The sequence below is a fragment of the Alosa alosa genome, chromosome 17 (genome assembly GCF_017589495.1).
Source record: "Alosa alosa isolate M-15738 ecotype Scorff River chromosome 17, AALO_Geno_1.1, whole genome shotgun sequence".
Taxonomy (NCBI): Eukaryota; Metazoa; Chordata; class Actinopteri; order Clupeiformes; family Clupeidae; genus Alosa; species Alosa alosa.
In genome coordinates, this window is record NC_063205.1 from 28,222,050 (window position 1) to 28,244,215 (window position 22,166).

Consider the following 22,166-nt stretch of genomic DNA (forward strand, 5'->3'; position numbering starts at 1 on the left):
AATTGGCAACCTCCCACCCATCCTCCCACCCCTTTGCATAGGCATGTTGTGTGTATCTGACTCTGCTAGGGAAGGCTGCCTGCCTGTCTGGCAGGTTCTTCAGGCTCTTTAGTGCTTGCTACATCACTGCCTAACCATGGGAAGGAGTGGCTCACTCTGAGAAGGTGATAGGTCCAGAGACCAATATGGACTATTTAGGCTGTGCGTTATTTCCTGTTACACACTGGCCAGTTATTTAACCTCCATAGCCCCACACACACATCTACCACACAAAAACACACACACACCCGCCCCCAATTAGGCAATGCTATCTATTGTATCTGTGATTTTGTCAGTGAAAAACATGTAGCCTATACATTTTCTTTTTTCCCATTTTAGTTCCCTGCCCTAGGCTATTGTTAGTTGTTCAGAGAAACGAAAGCATATAGGCCTACTCTGTACACGATAGTGAAGCGACACTGATTCCTCCTCCATTGGAGCTTGCTCTGTGACCCACATTGTATCTCTGTGGCCGGGCATGTGCATTAGTCACATTTTGTTAAAGGCAGGGCTGTGTACTGAACAGTGTGCATGTGTGCGTCTTGTCTCCCTTGGGGCAAAATTATGAAATATGCATCATCCTCTCCTTCTGTTCACTAAGTAGAGCCAGTCTAGAGCATACATTGAAAATGTGTAGTGAGGCTGGCACTGTGAATGTTTGACTTAATGTGACCTGTGTTTTTTTTATTATTATTTATTTTCAACGATAGATTAAATCTTTCTATTAATATTGCATGTAAGATATATCCACACTGCTTCACCAATCATGTCTCACAGATGCCCCTCAAGGCCATGTGTTAACTGGAGCAGAGTCCAATTCCTCTAATGTGTTTATTTTTATTTGACTGTCTAAATTTCAGTGTTTAAAATAAATTATGGATCCACTGTTTGATAATGTATGTCATAATTCTGCAGTATTCAACATCCCACCATGTTTAATTTGTCTCCACATTCCTCTCTCCTTGATTAGCATAACGTAAACTTGGCAACTTCACTCCTGCAGACTCCGCCCTATTGTGCGCTCATGACATTCTCACGGTGCATTTGCGTTTCTAAATCTCCCAGAGGAGAGGACCACTCGACCCTTCCCTCTCAGCGCAACGATTAAATATTTCCATAGCTTTGCCGTGGTTATCTGTGTATGTCAAACGTCTGACCAGCGCAAGGGTATTTGGGAGAGTCGCAGCGCTCCAAAACGTACGTAAATAAACTCAGAATCGCCGTGGCTCCCTGTCATGCGCAATGTTGCGTTACACTGCTGCCATGTTGGATCAAGCTGTCGATGTTGCTGTCTGAGTTACGATGAAAGTTTAGATTTTTGAGACAGTGGGACACCAGAGCTAACTGGTTTTTTTTGGAAGTCGAAGGAACATCTGCACCGTATTTCAGACTCCCTGAACAAGTTAGGGATTTTACGTTCACCTCGCTTCGTCCGCAACAAACCTGCACCCATGAGAGGGTCCGGTTGCAGGCCACGGTGATCAATGACTGCCTGTCTCTAATTTTCTCTCTTTTGGAGTTCGCAGTATTCTGTTTTTGATTGACAATTAAGTATGAGTGGTCATCCGCCGCCTCGGCGGCCAACGAATGTCGGATCCATACTCCTTACCCCGCAAGAAAACGACAGTCTCTTCAATCATCTGGGCAGGAAATGCAGCGTAAGTTTACTAGCTAGCGCTAGTCTAGCTAGCTGGCCACTTTAGCTGACGCTACCAGGCTATGGTCCTGACTGCGGTGTTGAGCAAACGTTACAGTTACCTAATGTTATCAGCATTACCTGCCTCATTGTTAACGTTATAGAAGCATGTATGCCTGTAAAACACCTGTATGTTAGTCATGATAGTGTGTTCAGTTGTCCGTGCTTTAGAGAAATGTGCGGTCAGTGAAGATAGTATAAGCTATTAATCGGCAAATATTTTGGGAAATGGCAGTGCACGCACCACAGGAGAAGGGACAGGGTGTGTTAACATCCCAGGAGCTGGTGTCATTAAGGCGGTGAAAAGTTTTAGCCAAGCCCTGAGGCCTACACCGACATTTCTGCAGTCAGCGACTGTTGTATGCTACTGCTAGCTAGCTAGGATACTTTTCTTAGGAATTGTTTACATAGACCTGGATCTGGAAAGTCAATTTGCTAGGAAGCGAGTCGTTGTGGTTTGTCATTACATAACGTTTCCTGTTTCTGACTTAGCAACTTGCTTTTGTACGTGCAGCTTACTTGCTAACACTGTTTAAAATCAAGGCAGCAAGCCACAAACCACCTGGTACATTGCAAATATACAACATAAGTTGTATTTGTCCATCCGCAGTCGACGCTCAAAAGTGGTCACGGCCGCTAAATTGATGAAAGTCTTCCTCTTCAGTCCTGCTGAATGATGAACTGGGAGGTCGTCGGTGTGTCGGCAAGACTGTTTTATTAATTGGGCATCGCATGACAAGAGCTCCTTATTTAAATGAACGTTGCACAAGCTCTGTTTTCTGTCCTTATGTTCAGTGCTGGCTCTGCTGACACAGCCCTCACTACGACGAACTGGCCCTATTAACTTACATGCGTCAAGGTGGTGTTGTAGACCAAGGCACTTGTCATCTTGCAGTTCTATTTTGATGGTCTTTGATGCTCTAAGTAGGCCCCTGGGAGAAATCTTAACAACAGGCATTTAACAAGATTCTGTAAAGGGTTTGAGCTAGCGGCGCCTGTCATTCCCACTGGCAGTGGTAAACAGTAAATGTTGGTCATTAGCCAGAAGAAAGAAATGGTGCTGCTCCTTAATTTAAGTCTCAGGTCGCTTGTTTTTTTTGGTTTTTTTTTGCATTTGTTTAATCAACAAGCTTAATCAGATTTACTTCCGAATGCAGGGGCAATCTGTGTTGTGAAATGTTAACGCTTGACTGAGTTTGTCTGTAGGCCTCCATACCCATTTTATTTGTGTGTGTGTGTGTGTTTCGTGCTATCTTTATGTACTCTGGAGAGAAAGCCTTCCCTGATGACCTTTCACACCTCCGCAATACAACACCACGTTTCCTCATACCTGTTCATTCACCGTTTTGACCGTAAGAATGAACCAGTGTGAAGGAAACAGAGAGGCGAGTTTGGGAGGCAGACTAGAAGGGGTCACATGACCAACTCCTAGTCTTTACCTGGCGTCTCCTGGCTAGCACCTGCGCTGTTATATGGTGGCGGTGGTGCCCTTGTGACGGTGATGTCATTGCTTTCATGTGACCTACGGCTTAGGCATGTGAAGTATTCTAGCCATGCTGTCCTTTTCTCTGTGTTGGACAGTATGAAGAAGATTGTGTGTGTGTGTGTCAGTGTGAGCGAGTGTGGGGAAATTAAGCTGAAACGGGCTGCGAATGTGCGATTACGTGTTACATAATGGCCCGATTATGAAGAAAACATTGGGTGAACGGGAACAGAAAGAGTAACAGAAAACTCATCAACATTATTTTCCTCTGTGTCACTACCCCTCCCTGCCATCTCCCATCCCTGATCTAGAGCAGCTATGGCAACACAAAGCCTGATTCTCCCTAGTGACGTGAGGCCTGTCCATTCATGTTTGGAGTGGAGTCAGAAATTTCTCCGCTTACAACAGAGGCATTCCTTCACTGTGTAGTTTCTGTGCGATGCGACATGGAGGTCGTCCTTCAAGCCCCCTCTGGTGGCTCCTCAAGTCTCTCGCTCGGTTGCCTTCTCTCACTCTTTTCTCTGTAGCAACCTTTCTTGTCCTTCACTCTGGCTTCCTCCTTTCTTTCCCTCATTCATTCACTCTCTCTCTGTCTCTCTCTCACGCATACCTATTGCTCAGGCGCGGCGTTGCTCGTGTGTCTACTGTTTCTTGGGGCTCCTGTTTCTCTCTGCAGTGTTCGCAGTCACAAGAGAGTAAAGGTGAAAGGCATCCAGTTCTTTTTGTGCAGACACGTACACATGCGCACACACACTCAGATCCACACCCATACTATACACCCCCCCACACACACACACACACACTCTCACTCACATACAGAGATACACACTCAGCCACACAAACACAAATTTGCACTCACATTCAGACACACACACACACACACAAACACACACACAGGGTATTGAGGAAAGTGGAGACGTAGAGAGCGCTAGTCTGTGCGGGCAGTGGGGGAGAAGGGGCGAGTGCCTGATCAGCAGTCCTCTCCCCTCGGCAGGAAGTGCTGCGGTGGGTCTCACTGGGGGCTTTGTGCCGCGCCGGTCGGCCGGCAGAGACAGGCCTCTCTTGATCTCCGCCGCCCGCTTTGGTGGGCACTCTCCCTCGCCACCCCCCCCCCCTCTCTCCACTCTCTTTGCGCTTCCTGCTCGAGTGAAGGGCTACTCGGGGCAAACTTTGCTCCTGGTTGAGAGAGACCCCCCTTCTTTCTCCTTTATCATTCTCCTGTCCATTCCCTTAGTCCCTGTAGAGGTTGAAGTGGTCCATGAGTTGCCCAGATGAAATAGTCTCTCTCTCTCTCTCTCTCTCTCTCTCTCTCTCTCTCTCTCTCTCTCTCTCTCTCTCTCTCTCTCTCTCTCTCTCTCTCTCTCTCTCTCTCTCTCTCTCTCTCTCTCTTCCCCTTTCTTCCTGTCTCTCTCACATCCTCTCAGTTGAGTAACAGAAAGACGGTCAGAAAGATGTCTGCTGAGTTAGTAAAGCTGTGAAGTCAATTGCTCGACATCTTCTTCTTCTTCTTCTTCCTCCTCCTCCTCATCCTCCTTCGCCAATCCCCATCCATAAAGGCTTGTGCTGATACTGTAATCAGAGTTGCACACAGTGGTCAGGGTCACGTCTGTGCAGCGTTGCCGTTGCATAAGAGAGGATGGCTCCCCGCGCCGCGCCGCTCTGTTCCGTTCCGCACGATTGACGACGGCTTCGCCTTGGCAATCACGTTCCACCGCGGCTCGCTCTCCACGGGCTGCCCCTCCGTTAAAGAAGAATTCCGGTGTGATATTGACCTAAAGTGTGTTGAAACATGATACCGAAACGTGAACGTATGTCTCATAGCCCGTCTCGGCTTGTCCCCTGCACTCCAAAATCTGATTCAAAATCTGATGCAAGCAGATTCCAAAAATAATTAATTGGAAATGCATGGATTCCAGTTTCTTCCAGTAGCAGCAACTGGAATCCATGCATTTCCACATAATTATTTTTGGAATCTGATCCCTTATCATACCTGTTCTTTACCATTACATACCATTCTTACTCGTCGCTCGACTTATCGTGACTAAATTCAAGATGGCTGCAAACGCTAAACTTCGTGAAGATACTGTCTGTATAAATTGTCTTGTAAGTAAACTTTTTCAAAGTTCTCAATGTCTCGTTTTAAATGTCAGGGCCCTCGGAAGTCTACCAATGAAGTGTGGAGATACATTGAGCCTCGTAAATGGTGTAAAACAGTGAGTTATTTGCATGGCTAGCCCGATGCCGAAGCACCACCATTGAAAAAGCTGTTGGTAGCATCGGCTAACTAGCGCCAGATTTTGGAGTGCAGGGGACAAGCCGAGACGGGCTATGAGACATACGTTCACACTCTGTATCATGTTTCAACACACTTTAGGTCAATATCACACCGGAATTCTCCGTTAAAGAGGGAAGGGATGCTAACACAGAGGCTGGAGAGGGGAGTCTGTGTGGGGGCACAAAGACTCCTGCCACATGGTGTTCCTGGAGCACAACAGCGAGGGCAGTTAGCTAACAACGCCACTGGAAAGGGCTTTGCTCCATGGTGAGGAAGACTATATGTGGACTAAAATGTTAGTCAATTTGGGTAAAAGCATGTGCTAAATGAATAAAAGTCAATGTTAATGTGCATGGACTATGCAACACACACACACACAAATAGAGGGTTGTGGGTTGAGGCTGCGGTAGTGCTGGGCGCGGCCATTCAGTCCATCTCCCACCTTGTGCTCTCTTCCTGCGGGCACACTCTCTGGCCGCCAGTAAAGATGGAGATTAAAAGTTCCGCACTCCACAGGCCCACTCAGCAAACGGCTCCTGCTCAGCCCTGATAAAAATCCACCCGCGCCCACCCTCATTTAAATACTTTTGCAAATGAGAAACCGGGAGGGAGGGGAGGAAGGAGAGAGAGAGAGAGGGGGCGGTGAAAGGAGGATGGGGTGCTGCCAGTTGACTCTAGCATGACTGCGCTTTATGGATTGCTTGATTCCTTTAGCATCTTTTATTAGCGTTCTTTTTTCCCCCTCCCTCTTTATGGATGATATTTTTACTGAGTGGCCTTCCAAGCGGCCTTCTAACGGCTCCTACACACAGTTGCGTGCATTGCAGTGCTGGAGATGCATCCCATTCACTTTACATGGGCTCACGTCATCCGTTGCCGAACTGAATTGTGGGTCCATTGCGTCGCGTTTCTCCCGTCGCTTGCGTTGAGAAGTTCAGCTGTTGCTGCACTGACAGACGGCACCGGCCAATCAAGCCAATCGACAGACGGCACCAACCAATCAAATTACGGTTATACTTCAAGTATTTTGCATAGCTACCGTCGGGAACACCCACTGGAATGCGTTGACGGAACGCAACTGTGTGTAGAAGCCCTAAGAGATGATGCGCTTCCTCTTGCCTGTGTGTTCTCCTGGCTCCTTCAGACTGCTCTGTTGAGTTGCAGACGCAGCTTGTGGACGCAACAGCGGTGGTGCTGGAGCTGTGTTTGACCAGATCCTGTTCGCAGGGCCCAAATGTGCTAACAGGCCCCCAGTGTGGCGTAGCCCTCCACGACCCGTCATTTGGGGCGCATTCCTGAGCCGCAGCTCTTGGCAGGGTCCGACGAGCCTGGACTGCCCAACTCTCTGCTGCGGTCCTCTTACTCTCTTTCTCTCTTCCTCTTTTTCTCACTCTGTCCTTTCTCTCCCTCCCATTTCCTCTCCTATTCTCTCAAACCTCTCTCTCTCTCTCTCTCTCTGATTCTCCCCATTTCCTTTCATGAATCATCAGAGTTGACCCTCTTTTAAAGCAAGCGTTTTTCAAAGCCCCCCCTTAGTTAGCTGGTGGTTTTGCACCAAAGTTCCAGTGGCATTTCCTGCATGGCAGCTTGTCCTGCAGATTGCAATTAGCACCCCAGGTGGCCGTCCGTGTCCCTCTCCTCCAGTCAGCCTTTTACGGCCTCCTCTCCAGACTGTGCAACGCTGCAGGACTTTGTGGGCTGTTTCTTATTAGTGACCACTTGTAATGCTGTTGTCGACGACGAGCTCATGAAAGATACCGATGTGTGTTTTCATCACGTATGACTGCAGCTCTGTCATGGAAGGATGGGCCTGATGATGGCCTCTATCTGTGGTAGAGCAGGAACTGTTGTACATGGATGCAAATGCAGTCCCTCACATAAGACTCTTTCTCTCTCCCTCTCCCTCCCTCCATCCTTCCTTCCCTCCCTCCACATTGCTCTGTCATTCGAGGTGATGTGGTTGCATCCTCTATCCGACCCTGGCTCCTCTCTGTACTGAGCACAGTTTCTGGCATTTGTTAACCGGACTGTTCTTTTCCAACGCAATCATGGAAGAGCACTTCCCCATTCCCACCCCACCCCACCCCACCCCACCGCCATCTCCAGCTCTCATTATTATTATTAGCAGAGCTTACTCGAGCAAGCGTTTCTTTTCGCTGCATCCCTGGCAGCTTGGCAGCGCACTTGCGTGAGGAGACTGCCAAAGCACACTGTGTGTGTGAGCGTTAGGGGAAGAGAGAGAGTGTGTGTGTGTGTGTGTGAGTGAGAGAGCGAGAGGGGGGGAGTGTGTGTGTGTGTGTGCGTGCGTTTTCATAAAGCGAGAGAGAGGCACTTGGCAAAGAGGGCTGTCCAAGAGAGAACCGAGCCACTCTGTCATGGAGGACGGCGTGTCTTCGCCCCCCCTCTCTTTATCTCTTTCTTTTCCTCCCTCTACGGCCATCGGTGATGTATGCCTCTGCGCTACTTCACCAAGCTCCAAACCCAGGTCCGCTCCTGCAGCCTCCTGCAGTGGAGCATGGCGGCGTCAACAGCGGCGTTGACACCTCCGTCATCATTTCCTGAACCCCCCTGTGGTCCGTGGCCGAGGTGCTCTTCCTTTCACGGTGCCCCCACCACGCCCACTGCATCAGGAGTGGAAAGAGCGAGAGAGGGAGGGAGGGAGGGGGAGAGAGAGAGAGCGAGCGAAAGAGAGAGAGCGGCTGACTGACAGACAGCAGTGGTGCTCCGGCCCCCGCCAGCCACTGTGCTGTGGCCCAGGGAGCGCGTGTCAGCACAAACCCAAGGGCATAATTATGGCCAGGACCACAGCGTTCGCAGCCAAAACACCCATCACTGGAAATGATGCATGGAGGGTAGAAGTGTGTGTGTGTGTGTGTAGGTCTGTAAGCCTGTAAGCCTGTTACTTGGGTGTGCAGATCTGTGAGTGTGTTTGTATGTGTGTGTGTGTGCGCGCGCGTAAGCCCTGTATGTATGTGTGTGTGTACATCACTGCTTTTTATGGATGTGTGCGTGCATACCTGTGTTTATAAGCGTGTGTGTGTGTGTGAGAGAGAGAGAGAGAGAGAGAGAATGGAGGGGCAGCGTGTGTGTGTAAATGTAGGCCATAAACAGTGAAGGCATATGATCTGTCTTCTAGGTCACTGACTTGGAATCTAGGAAGATTATGGTCGTTCTCCCTGCCACCGTGATGCTTAATGATAATTTAACAGTTCTATCCCTCTCTCTCTCTCTCTGTCTCTCTCTCTCCTGCTCCTCTCTCTCTCTCTTTCTTTCTTTCTTTCTTTCTTTCTCTCGCTTTCTCTCTCTCTGGTGGCCAGACCCTAGCCTCAGGAGTGGTGCAGGTGTTTACGGGTGAGAGGAATGGCTGCTGGACGAAGAGGTGCTGTGGCGTGGCCTGTCTGGTCAAAGACAACCCCCTGAGGTCCTACTTCATCCGGATCTTCGACATCAAGGTGAGCCCCCAGTAGACCTCTAAAGATTGCCTACAAAGAAAGCTTTGCCCATATAAGAAGAATTTTGCTACATGGGAGCTAACTTGTAGTGCAACTTGCAATAAGTAGTTAGCTTCGGTTAGCTCCAGGATCTCCTTATATGGGCAAAGATGGCAACTTTTTGTAGGAGGACTTTAGAGGTATATGCGCCACCACTGGCGTCGACCAACCGCCATGTCATGTTTGTGTCCATGGCGCCACCACACCGTTAACTCAACTCGGCTGATTATTGTGTATTTCGGTCTCATTTTAACACAGGAGGGAAAGACCTTGTTTGAGCAGGAACTCTACAACAACTTTGCCGTCACCCCCTCCAGGACATACTTTCTGACGTTCGCTGGAGATGTAAGTGTCTCGTCCCGTCTTCTCTTCCTGTGTATTTTCGTGTTCTTTCGTGTATCTTCCTATATCCTGTGTTTGTGTGGAAAGCTTTGACTCAACGGTCATGCAAAAGACCTCAACAGACCATGAGGTATGCGCATCCGACCCTTGTGATAAGGCCTACCGGTTGAACTGATAGGAATCAGCCTGTCAGGAAGGATGTGCTCTCCACCTGCACCAGCTTACTCATCAGCTGTGTGGAGTCATGGAAACTCTCTTCGTTTTGGATTATGAAGGGACTGTGTGGACGTGTTTATGTTGTTAATCATGTTGTTTTTTTGTTTGTCTAATTGATGTTTATTAGTACTGAATCATGTAGTGGTGACTGAATGTCATTTCTTAGTGGCATTTTATCATTTGACAAATAGACATGCTCTCTCGAAAACTTGACGGCACAGTGTGACTATCATATTGGATGTTATTGAGTGTAAAATGGGACATTGGCTTCTTGTTTGTTATTTGCTATTTCTATATTGGGCAAAGGAATTCAGCTGATTCATGCGTGTGACTGCTTGCTCTTGCAGACATGCCAGATTGGCCTGAACTTTGCCAGTGAGGAAGAGGCCAAACGCTTCCGCAGCGCCACCACAGACCTGCTGTCAAGGCGACAGAGGAAAACCGGTGAGTGTGAGCTGTCAGCGCTAACTTGTCTGCTAACATCTGTCCCTTCCACTATTACCCCACCTCACTCCTCCCCCACCTTCTATTACCCCACCCCACCCTAGTTCAGTTTCTCACTCTCATTTCTCCTCCACTGGCGGTTTCCACTGTTAACCTGCTGGATTTGACTCTGTCTTTATTTTGCTCAAGCGTTGGTAGTCTTACCCCTATTTTTACTCCAGACTTCTCTTCCTTTTCTCTCTTTTGTTCTCTTACTGCTCGGATAGCTGAGATGATGACTCACTCCATTCCCCCCCCCCTTCCCCCATGCTATTTTAGCAAGTCTTTTTAACTCCACCACCATCTAGCCATCCTCTCTTTCTCCTCCGTCTCTCTTCGGGCTTTCTTTCTTTCTTTCTTTCTTTCTTTCTTTCTTTCTCTCTTCGGGCTCTCTCTCTCTCTCTCTCTCTCTCTCTCTCTCTCTCTCTCTCTCTCTCTCTCTCTCTCTCTCTCTCTCTCTAACAGCTCTCTCTTGGGCTTTCTCTCTCTCTCTCTCTCTCTCTCTATCTCTCTCTCTCTCTCTTTCTCTCTCTCTCTCTTTCTCTCTCTCTCTCTCTCTCTCTCTCTCTCTTTCTCGCTCTCTCTTCGGGCTTTCTCTCTCTCTCCCTCCCTCTCTTCATCTACTTTTCTCGCGTCTCACTTTAGGCCTTCTTTGTAATGATGGCCGCAGTTCTTCCAGGGCCCTTGTTGGCCTCCCCGCCACTGTCGACTCGTTCACTCAACTCGTTGGTTGGTTTGTTTGCTTTGAAGTCTCTGGGACCCGTGAGGGACACGTTGGAGTCAGCGCTTTTTAATGGCTGGTGCTCCCGGAGTTTCACGAGGGTCTAAGCACTTCCTCCCATCTTTCTCTCTCGCTCCTTCATCTCCAAGGCCCCATAGCGTGGCAGTGTCTTAGTCAAGGGGAACTCGGGGCCGATGAGCTACTTTGTAATATTGCATATTTGCACTTCTTTCCTCTCTTGCTTTCTTGAAATTTCTCTTCCTTTTCTATATATCTACCTTTTACCTTCTACCACTTTTTCTCTCAATCTGTCAATTTTATTGTGTTATACGTGTTCTTCAACTTTTTTCCACTTGTTATTTGGGCTCTAAAAACACCTCAGTAAAAGCACTAACTCGAAAGACTCATGCCTTTCAAGTCTTCTAAAACTCCTTTTAAAATTCACTTTTTGCATTCGCCGTGACTCACTCACCCACTCACACTCTTTCGAGTTCACTAACGCGTTCGTCTGACCGTCGCCAAACGCAGCATTTGTTTAATCATCTTAATTTTGTTTTTGCAGAGAAGAGACGTGACCCACCAAATGGTACGTTGTTAATCACTTGCCTCCTTTTCATATGATTCAATGACATTTTTTGGTAGTGCTTTTTTTATGTTGAAGAATTCACTAGGCAGGGTTAGACAGAGCCAAAACCCAATCTCATTTCAAAGTGAATTAAAAAGGGATGCCAAATCTTTTTAACTTAATATAACATAATACACTTTCAGACAGTCTGAGTAACAGATTAAGTTCTCTGGAATTTTTCGGTTCATAAAAAATCATGAAAATAAACGCACAGCAACACCAACACATTTATGCATAAACACACACAAACATGCACAGCGCACACGCATTACTCACACACACACACACACACACTCACTCGCACCAACCCCACCCCTACCCCCAGATGTGTGTCAAGTCTAATGTTTTCCACTCCCCATTTGAAAAAGCCTACACTTCCCCACACACACACACACACACACACACACACACACACACACATGAATGAGTGTGCAGTCACACACACACATGAATGAGTGTGCAGTCTCACACACACACACACACTTTTGCTTGGAAGAATTAATCCTCTCAGGGTTAGTTGCCCTCCCACCATATGTGAACCACTCTAGTGGCGACGCCAGCTCTATTGCCCAAGGCTTGGCCCATCCCAGATATGGTTTGAATGTTCTAGAAAAGTGTTTTTGTGTGTGTTGTACAAATTCTTAATCTGGGCAAGCCGAAAAACAACAAAAACCCTCCTATACCCTGCTGTTTATCAATATTAAGACACTGGTCGAGGAACTGCTTGTATTTCTTCAAAGGCTGAAGCTTCAATTTGTGCATTATGTGTTTCATTTTGTGCACCTCTCGCCTATCGTTACGTTTGTATTGTTGATGTAGTGCCACTGCCACCTTGGAGCTCTGTGTGTGAACACTGTGCCTTGATGGCAAAACAAAAATATTAATCCGTTTAGCGAGAATTTTGGGCGCCGCCACTAATGGGTCTTATAGCCAATCAACATTGATGCGTCTCTCTCTCTCTCTCTCTCTCTCTCTCTCTCCCCCCCCTCTCTCTTTCTCTCTCTCTCTCTCTCACCCCCCCCCCTCTCTCTTTTTCTCTCCCCGCATGGTGCCTGAAGGTATGGTGAGAACTGGCCCTAATCTCTGTGACATTTCCAGTGTGGCCCAACAGATAGGAGCTTGACGTCCATGATTTGCATGGGTGTGTTTTGACAGCTCTGCCTCCCATGGTGGCCACAGGCTTTTCTGCTGTGCCCAGAGTGTGTGTGTGTGTCAAGACACAAGCAGAGTAATTTGTCCTGACACAAGTCACCCAAAGTTAAACTTATAGAAGCATGCATTTACAGGTTACAGCTCCTTGATACAAGTCGGCCCTCTACCACTGGCCTTTAAAGAAAAGGGAGGGAGGGGGGGGTTCCTTGTGGCTAAGAGGATGAACCTTTTCTTTCTGACTTGACTGTGCATTGTGAACCAGAGCGGAGCAGTGCATATTCCTCCGCGTTCTTAGGAAGTAATATGAGTGAATTGGGTGGTAGCTAGCTTGATATGTAGCTTACAATGGGAAATGTGAGGTTTGAGTGACATGGACCAGTAACGAGGCCTATTCATACCCAGGCACAGAATGACACTGCTTTCACATGATTGAGCAGCGGTACCGTCACCGACTGACAATCGGTCAGTCCGGGTTCGATTTACTCCATTTTCGATAAAAGCGTTGGCTAAATATCAGTCAACTTTAACGTCCTTATAAAACAAGAGACAAATTCTTGGTACCAAGCATGCCTAATAAGTAGATGTCAGCGGTTAACCCCACCCCACCCCCCGACCGCACATCTGTGCCCCTGAGTCTGCGGCCCCTCTCTCTCCGTGATGGGCGGCGTCCAGCCGGCTCGGCAACGATTTATCACGTTTCAGAAGGAGGAATTGAGAGATTTGTTGGGGAGGGATTAGCGGCGGCTTTGCTGGTTATGTAAAAAGCCAGTGGCAGCGTGTTGTGACACCACAATTGCCCCAACCCCCCCCCCCCCTCTCTTCCCGGGGAAATGGGCTGGCCTCAATGGGCACCCGCTGGAAGAGGCGTTGCCCGACGCCAGCACGGTGACCTAAAACTGCCCCTTGAGCACAGCTTGATGATCCCATAGCGAGCCACTCGGAGTCAGTCAGTTTGTCAGTCGCTCGCAGGGCAGTCGCAGGGGACTGCATCTACCGAACCCAAATCGCTGTGGGTGTCAACGTGTCGTCGTAGCTTGAGACTTGCGGGAGGACGTCCGCAACGGGTCATTGCCACCCCCATGCCAGCCTGGTCCTTACCAGCTCCATGAAGATGATGTTCTGCACCACCTTCCTGTCGGCTCCTTCTGAGGAGCTGGTGGAGGGCGGTCCGCTGGCCAGCGGTTGCCTGGCGCCGCTGCACTGCCTGGTGCTGCCGCAGGACGAGCTCTTACCGGTCACCGCTGTCCCCCGCCTCCGCTGCGCCGCTGGATGCCCTGCCGCTGGGACATGGGCCACCTGCTGTTGGACCGGGGCGTGGCGACTCCCCTCCGCCAGTCCCTCCCCAGGTCCCAGAGTCCCGCTGGCACCAGCCCCGCCGCTTCACCTGTCTCCAGCACTGGCTCGCCAGCTGGGCACGAGAGCCGAGGTAGGGAGGCTCCCCAGACCCATGACAAAGGGCAGGGCGGATAGGAAAGGAGACGGAAGACCATTTGATTCCTTTTATAGGAATGTGGTTAGCATTCAGCTGTGGTTAGCATTCAGCTGTGGTTAGCATTCATCACAGCAGCTTCCAGAAGACTGGAGGGAGGAAGTTCGATTGGGTATTTAGTTGGCTGGTCTTTATAGGGGCTTCGTTTTTTTGGGTTGGCATAGCATTGCTTCTCTCTTTGTGTCGCCCCTCTCGGCGACTGGGTCACACTCTGTGGCTGTGAAGGTGTGTTTGTGTGTTTTGAGTGTGAGCGTGTTTGTTTTGCTCTGAGAGGATCTCGGTGATTGCTGTCCCTCCCAGCTGTTTGTGTCAGCCCCAGCTGTTCTCCCAGACTGCTGGCCGAGCCTATTGGAAATGGTGCCGTGACTGGGGCTGGGCTAGGCTGCTGGCCGATGCTCTTTTCCGAAAAATGGGGCGCCAGACAGTTGTTAGAGCAGGCAGGGTGTCCTGCGGATTGTCCATTCTGATGCACAGAAGGGCGCAACATGTCTCCCGCTGGCAGGCGTCTGAACCTAAATGGTTCGTTCACATGGCCTGGTGTGAACTCCCCATTTTGCACGTCTCTCTCTCCATCCCTTGATCTGAGGGGGTGGAAAAGGTGTGTAGTTGAGGTGAGTTTTTTTTTTTGTTTTGTTTTGTTTATTTGTTTGTGTTTGACATGCTGACATCTGTCTTGCAGGACCTGCCTTGCCAATGGCCACCGTGGACATCAAAAACCCGGAAATCAACAACATGCGTTTCCATAACAATTCCCAGATGAACAACATTGTCCACAGCAACTTCAACAAGAAGGAGAAGAAAGCCAAGGGCAAACGGAAGAAACTGACCAAGGCGGACATTGGCACGCCAAGCAACTTCCAGTAAGAATTTTGTTTTTATTTATTTGTTGTCCTTCCAAAGCGTTTGTGTGTAGTTGCTCTTGCGTGCCGTTAGAAAGCCCAGTAAAATGTTTTAAATCCCTGCGAGCGCATAAGCTAATAAATGGAATATAAACGTGGGTGTCTCATGACTACTCTCCCCTTCGAATGGATTATAATCCTGTATTATTTAATGCCCTTTTCACAACGTGAATGTGAACCAAGCCCTGGTCCCGTGCCCCATATCATTTTATTGCAGTGACTCACTAGGACTAGTCCCTCAGTTGGCCAGTCCCCTCAGTAAACTGGCCATGACGGAAATCATACATTCATCTTTGACATATCCCCTTTAATCCTACATAATGTTTAGCTCACGTGACCTTCCTGGGTGGGAAATAGTAGAGTGTTATTTTCAGGAATGGGGTTAAAGTGGAATCCGTATGGCAGGTCAGGGAGATCTCGGCTCTGCTCTCTGACATCCAGGATGTGTGACCTTGGCCGACCTTCCGCAGCTCCCCGAGTGCCCCGGCCTGAGTTCACCAGATCTCCAGGGTGTCGAGTTTATCGCTGGGTGAAGGACCCAGGCTCAAAGTCGTGCTGGCCTGATTAAAGCTGATGCGCACACGTCCAGGTGCTGGACATTTAGCACTGCTGGTGCCTTGTAGGCGAGTAGGGTTGCTGGTGAATATAGGCTATTGAGGAGCTGCAGTGGTCTTACTGTCTCCAGGTTGCCAGCCCTGATGAATATGCATGCAAGGAGTATACATCCTAGGTGCATGTGTGTGTGGGCACTTGTGTGCGTGAGGTGAGGCAGTAAATGTTATGTATTGATAACTGTGTCTCTCTCTCTCTCTCTCTCTCTCTCTCTCTCTCTCTCTCTCTCTCTCTCTCTCTCTCTCCCTCCATCTATCTTCCATCTCTCTCTCTCTCTCTCTTCCTCTCCCTCCTATCTATCTATCTATCTTCCATCTCTCCTCTCTCTCTCTCTCTCTCTCTCTCTCTCTCTCTCCTCTCTCTTTCCCTCTCCTATCTATCTCTCTCTCCTCTCTTTCCCTCTCCTATCTATCTATCTATCTTCCATCTCTCTCCTCTCTCCTCTCTTCCATCTCTCTCTCTCTCTTCTTTCTCTCTTCCATCTCTCTCCTCTCTCTTCCCATCTCTCTCTCTCTCTCTTCTTTCTCTCTCTCTCTCCTCTCTCTTTCTATCTATCTCTCTCTCTCTCTCTCTCCTATCTATCTATCTTCCATCTCTTCCATCTCTCTCCTCTCTCCTCTCTCTTCCATCTCTCTCTCTCTCTCCTCTCTCTCTCCTATCTATCTATCTTCCATCTCTCTCTCTCTTCTTTCTCTCCTCTCTCTCTCTCTCTCTCTCTCTCCTATCTATCTATCTTCCATCTCTCTCCTCTCTCTTTCTCTCTCTCTCCAGGCACATTGGACATGTGGGCTGGGACCCAAACACAGGCTTTGATGTGAGTATGTCAACAACACTGGATGGCTTTTTAATTTCGCACAGCCCGTTACAGCATCGCACAGTGGAATCAAGTGGCGCATTTGATCTGCCTCTAGCCGGATGCGAAGGCTTAAGACAATGCTTTGACTTTCTCCCGTCATGTGCCTGTCAACAGCCACGTCAGAAGTCAGCAGCCGCTTCTGGGTTTGAAGTCGCAAAGCCCACCGCTTATTGCTCAACCAGAAGCATTACACAAGCAGATTTTGGGGCGAAAAATAGTAATCATAAACCTGTTTTCGCATAATCCATTTGCTCCCTCCGAAAAAAAAGAGGATAATATTTATCCGAACAGGAGAAAAAAAAAAACTTCTCATGCATAAAGTTATGAGGAGGAGGTATTAAGTGCTATTTTTATTGCAAAGGGGGAAGGATATTATGCTTTGTTAACAGTCCTGTGCCAGTCCTTATGATTGACTGATCTTGTGTTCCACACATCGTTGGCAGGGGATGAGGCAACACAAAATAGCCCACGGTAAAGGCCTGGGGTTAAATTCTGCCTGTTTGAAGATAATTTTCAAGCATGTAGCGCAAGGGCATGTAGGTCGCTACACACAGACATATTCACTGCTGGATTGAATATCAGAAATAACAGTAATAATCCAGTTTAATCTCCAAACCCAATCTAAATACTTCCCTCTGCTCAAAACATGCTGTGACTCAAGCACATAGTCAAGCCTCTTCACCAGCAGGGGGTGGTGCAGTTGTAGTGGAGGAGTTGTACTAATGGCCATAGTTTATGACCTTATTTATGCAGTGTATGTTTGTCATGGGGTGAGCATAGCTCAATGCTACTGAGGGGCTAACATGAAAAGACCAAGTAATCCGTGTAGGCCAGTTGTTTACTGCCAAGTATTACAGTGGTGCTAACTGACTAGCGCGCTATCAAACTTCTCTAAATCTGACGTCTGCTGTTTGTCCGTCTCCAGTTGAACAACCTGGACCCTGAGCTGAAGAACCTCTTTGACATGTGCGGCATCTCGGAGGCCCAGCTCAAAGACAAGGAGACGTCCAAGGTCATCTACGACTTCATCGAGAAGAAGGGTGGCGTGGAGGCGGTGAAAAATGAACTCCGCAGACAAGGTGTGTGTGCATGTGTTTCCCCTATGTGTGTTTGTGTGTCTCACAGATAGAGAGAGGTGTGTGTGTGTGTCTGTGGGGGGGGGTGTTATTGGCAGGTTGAGTGTATGAGCAGCAGAAAACTGCAGAATACCTGTGGTTTTTTGGCATAGGTGTGTGTGTACGTTTGTGTGTGTGAGACATGGTCGTGGTGGTTGCTAAAATCCATGTAAGCACAATGCCTCCTCAGCAAAGCATTAACATGTTTATACACTCTGTGTGTGTGTGCGTGCGTGTGTGTGTGCGTGTGTGCGCGCGTGTGTGTGTGTGCGTGTGTGTGTGTGTGTGCGTGTGTGTGTGCGTATGAGTGTGTGTGTGCGTGTGTGTGTGTGTGTGCGTGTGTGTGTGTGCGTGTGTGTGTGTGTCCTTCAGAACCGCCTAGGTTGTATGGTAGGTTGCTCTCGCTGTCTGCATGGTTTTGCAGTGGGTTTATAGACCTCTAATTAGCGCTTAAGGCTGCCCAACTACAGTCATGCTCTGCCCTCCGCTACTACTGTATCTGTGTTTCTGTGTGTGCAAGCATGCATTACTCTGTCACCCTAGTGTGGTTTTTCGTTTAGTGCCAAAGGATAACTGCAGTGTTAGCATGTTACCACTTTTTTGAACTAGTGGTATACAGTAGTTGTTGTATCAGAGGAGATTGTGTGCATTTTGAGTGCTTGCAATAATTTTTTAACTTGGCCAGACCGTTTTCAACTGCAAAAGTCCAGTAAAAGAAAAAAGCTTTAGAAGTTTCCGATGGTAGACTCCAGGCTACTGCTGGGAATTTCTTTTGAAAAGCTCATGGCAGAGGGGGGAGTGTGTGTTTATTAGTGTAGGCCGTGCTGGAAGGACACCAAGCAGAGGCGTATGCCCCGGCCAAGTTCAACACTGCATCATGTGTGCCCACTGACGTTTCTGGTTAATGTTTTGAGTCAGATATTATTTTAGAGTATTTGTAATCTCTCATTGAGTTTCAGTGCTGAGCTTCTCTCTTGAGGCCTTACTGTGATACTAGAAAGAGTGTGTGTGGTGTGTGTGTTGTGAAATTCAACTTTGATTCCTTTTGGAATGTGCAGTCTCTTTCATTGCTCTGATCATTGCAGTCTCACTGAAGTGAAATCTCATGTTACGTTTCCCCTCTTTCTCCCCCTCCTGACATGTCCAGCCCCCCCTCCCCCACCCTCACGTGGCGGCGGCGCCCCCCCACCTCCTCCACCGCCCCACCACAGCGGCGGACCCCCACCCCCTCCACCTGCGCGCGGCCGCGGAGCGCCACCCCCTCCACCCTCCCGAGCCCCCTCCTCTGCTCCGCCGCCCCCTCCGCCCTCCAGACCGGGCATGACCGCCCCACCTCCACCCCCTCCACCCTCCAGAGGGCCTCTGCCTCCCCCACCCCAGCCTGCCCACGCCTCCATCGCTCCACCAGGGCCTCCCCCACCTCCCCCTCCCTCCTCCTCCTCTTCCTCTGCTGCCTCCTCTCCCTCCATGGGTGGAGGAGGAGGAGGAGCGCCCCCTCCTCCACCACCACCCCCACCCCCACCGGGACCTCCACCCCCAGGGCCTCCCCCACCGCCTGAGAACGGCGGGGGGGAAGGGCTGGACTCACCCGGCACCGGGGGCAAGTCGGCGCTGCTGGAGCAGATCCGCGGCGGCACCCAGCTGAAGAAGGTGGAGGCCAACAACAAGCCCGCCGCCACGTCTATCGGCCGCGACGCACTCCTTGACCAAATACGACAGGGCATCCAGCTCAAGACTGTGAGTGCAGGCCTCCGCCGCTGTTTATTTATGAAGAGATTGGTTCCAAAACGCTACAAGTCATTACATGATTAATAATCATGTTATTTAATTGTGTATTTCAGGTAATATCAATGAAATTGCAGTTCTGTTGTTTTGATTGAGTAAAGATAAATCAAACTACAATACTCTATTACATACTCACTGAAATTACTTGGAAAATAAAGTAAAAAAAAAAATGAAAATTCATTAAAATGGAGGATATAGCGTTTTGGAACCAAACTCTTTATATATTTTTTTTTTTGGGGGTGGGGTGGTGCCTTTTATACTTTTAATTTGATAGGACAGTGAAGAGAGTTACAGGAAACAAGTGGGAGAGAGAGAGAGGTGGTGGGATCAGGAAATGAGCCAGCTCGGACTCTAACCTGGGCTCCCGTTGGCCTGTGGATGGCTGCTGTAGTCAGCTGCGCCACAGCGCTCCCCAGGCCTGCCCCTCTATTAGATCAGTTGCACAGCATGCGCATGATTGGTCCTCAGTTGAACTTAACCTTAAATCATTTAACTTAACATTTATGATATGCCACTAACACTTAATTCAGCTGAACTGATGACTGGTACTGTTTTGTCATTTCTGTCGTTCCTTAGTTAAACTCAAATGTCATGTTAAAGGTTATGATTTCCACTGACATTTAATTATTGCGTAGAAATACATGATCAAATGAAAATGGCAACATTCTTCATTGTGTAGACCTTTGCTAAAGACCTTAATTATGCTTATTCCTAAGGAATAGGATAGTTAATGCAAGAATTCATTACATGTTTGTAATGTAATTTAATGATTGAGGAATTCATCCATGATGCTGTACATCCATTGGTGAATTTACCAATCATTATGTATAAATAAATCTAGAACTCAGCCTTCCATGGAATATGAACATCCATCTACTTCTCAGTAAATTATTGAATAGATCGTGTGATGTAATATGTGTTTTGCCTAAACTAAGGCTTGTTTACTGTAAAGTGAACAGAACCTGGGTATGCAGTTATGTAAAGGGCTGCAGGCGAGTGGTGGGTAGAGGCTGTTGTGTGGATGTGGGCTGATGTGTCGTGTGTCATGTGACTGCTTGTCCAGGTGACTGACGGCCCGGACTCGGCCCCGTCCGCTCCGGCCCCGTCTGCGGGCATCGTGGGAGCCCTGATGGAGGTGATGCAGAAGAGGAGCAAGGCCATCCACTCCTCTGGTGAGCAACTCATCGTTTTTCGTTAACTTTTCATTGCTTTTCCTCCTTTGAGGTCTCCTCCTGTGTTGAAACTTCTATAGACCTTTTCAGTCTGCTCCTACAGGGTTTCTGGTTGAAATGCTCAAAACCAACGCCGATACTTTTTATGTCCCCAAGTTATTATTAGCTTCAAGTTGTTTTCTGTGTTGCTGGAAATGCCTTAGGAATGGACATGTTTGTTTATGCAGTTGAAAGGGTCTATGCAGTGGCCAGAACAATTTCAGAAAGCAGAGGGTCTTAATTTGTTTTTAAGTTTAATCCTTGGCAAAACATTGGTTAATATTCTATGTAATATAATAAGCTTTATTTGTATAGCTTCATACACAGTATGCAGCTCGAAGTGCTTTATTGTGTTTCCTGTGTATGCACATGACCTGAACAGTTTGATGTTGTCTTTGCAAAGTGGAAGCACCAGCTTTACAAACCTAAGTATGAGTGAGGAGTAAAATAAAACTGAGAGATTAGGAATAGCTCCTATTGTTACAGGCCGTCATACTTTAAGTTCCCCAAATGCTCAGTGTGTTATGAGCAGATGGATGGGCTTTTAAAAGTTCATATTGAAGCCCTGCAGTAGAAAAGGCATCAACTTACTCGATTTTTATTTTATTTATATATTTATTTTTTGTCCCACCCACACTGACGCACTTTGCCAAATGTACACCAACATATCTGCTGAACAACCCACTCTCACAGCCTCAAAATCTGTTTTTTCGTCCTTGTAACTTTTGAGTTGACTCATATGTCATATGCTCATATGTCTTAACAACAATAAATGTTTGAAGTCCAATATAGTGTTCAGTTGTATCTCAATGTTCCTCGGCTATCCTTATTCTCATTTCTCACCCCTAATGCCCAGAATATGTATTAGATTAGATTATTAGGGTTGCCAAATGTAGTGCTTTTTAGCGAATTATGCACTTTTTTTGTCAGTCGCATTGCCTTTTTTTCAGTCTTTTTAGCTTGGTGTTACTGCTACATTTTTTAAGGGGACTAATGTTGGGATTTGAATCAGTTTCAAGCACAGTTTTGTTTTCCCTGTTTTCCAGTTTGTTGGTGGTTGAATTTAGTGATCTGTGGGTTTTGAAAGGTTACAAATCCCTTACTGTGATTGTGAATTTCCATTTGATGCTATTTAGTGGCTTTCTAATGAACCATAACTTGTTGATATGATTTCTGTTCAACTGCTATACCTTTTGGAGAAGTGTCCATAAAGCCTTCCTAATGGCACACATCAATCACTGTGAATGTTTGTCTTTAGTTATTAAAGTTATTTTGTGGTCAAATGCATCTGGAACTAATATACATCTTCCCCTTGTGTTTTAATCAGATGAAGATGAAGATGATGATGAAGAGGAAGACTTTGATGATGATGATGAATGGGATGACTAGTGACCCCCTTCCTAAGTAATAATGACACTAAATTGCTCCTGTCTTTCTAAAATCTTATTCAAATTATAATGTAAATGTTCTATCAGTTTTTTTCTTCTTCTGTATATTTTTGTTGCCTTTAAGCTTTTTTTTTATCATTAATCTGTGCAATACCTCATTTAATCTGTAATGGTTTGTCATCCTCTGTAAAGTTTTTTTTTTTTTTTTTTTTTTTTTTTCTTTATTAACGTGCAATTTTACATCAAGTTTTTTCTTGATTTGTAGAGTTTTTTTTTTTTTTTTTTCAT

The 22,166-nt window shown here is 47.5% G+C and overlaps 1 protein-coding gene across 2 annotated transcripts; it reads left to right on the forward strand.

Moving 5' to 3' along the window:
- Positions 1 to 1,114: 1,114 nt before the first annotated feature.
- On the forward strand, positions 1,115 to 22,086 carry waslb (WASP like actin nucleation promoting factor b). Of its 2 annotated transcripts, XM_048268516.1 has the most exons (11): positions 1,115 to 1,697; positions 8,811 to 8,945; positions 9,243 to 9,329; positions 9,890 to 9,986; positions 11,309 to 11,332; positions 14,692 to 14,872; positions 16,295 to 16,337; positions 17,305 to 17,458; positions 18,642 to 19,231; positions 20,343 to 20,451; positions 21,818 to 22,086. In XM_048268516.1, exons 1-11 carry the CDS (start codon positions 1,593 to 1,595, stop codon positions 21,877 to 21,879), a joined length of 1,587 nt encoding a protein of 528 aa, XP_048124473.1. In that variant the 5' UTR covers positions 1,115 to 1,592; the 3' UTR covers positions 21,880 to 22,086. The 2 variants fall into 2 exon arrangements, with proteins under 2 accessions (XP_048124473.1, XP_048124475.1); XM_048268518.1 differs by lacking the exon at positions 11,309 to 11,332.
- Positions 22,087 to 22,166: the final 80 nt, after the last annotated feature.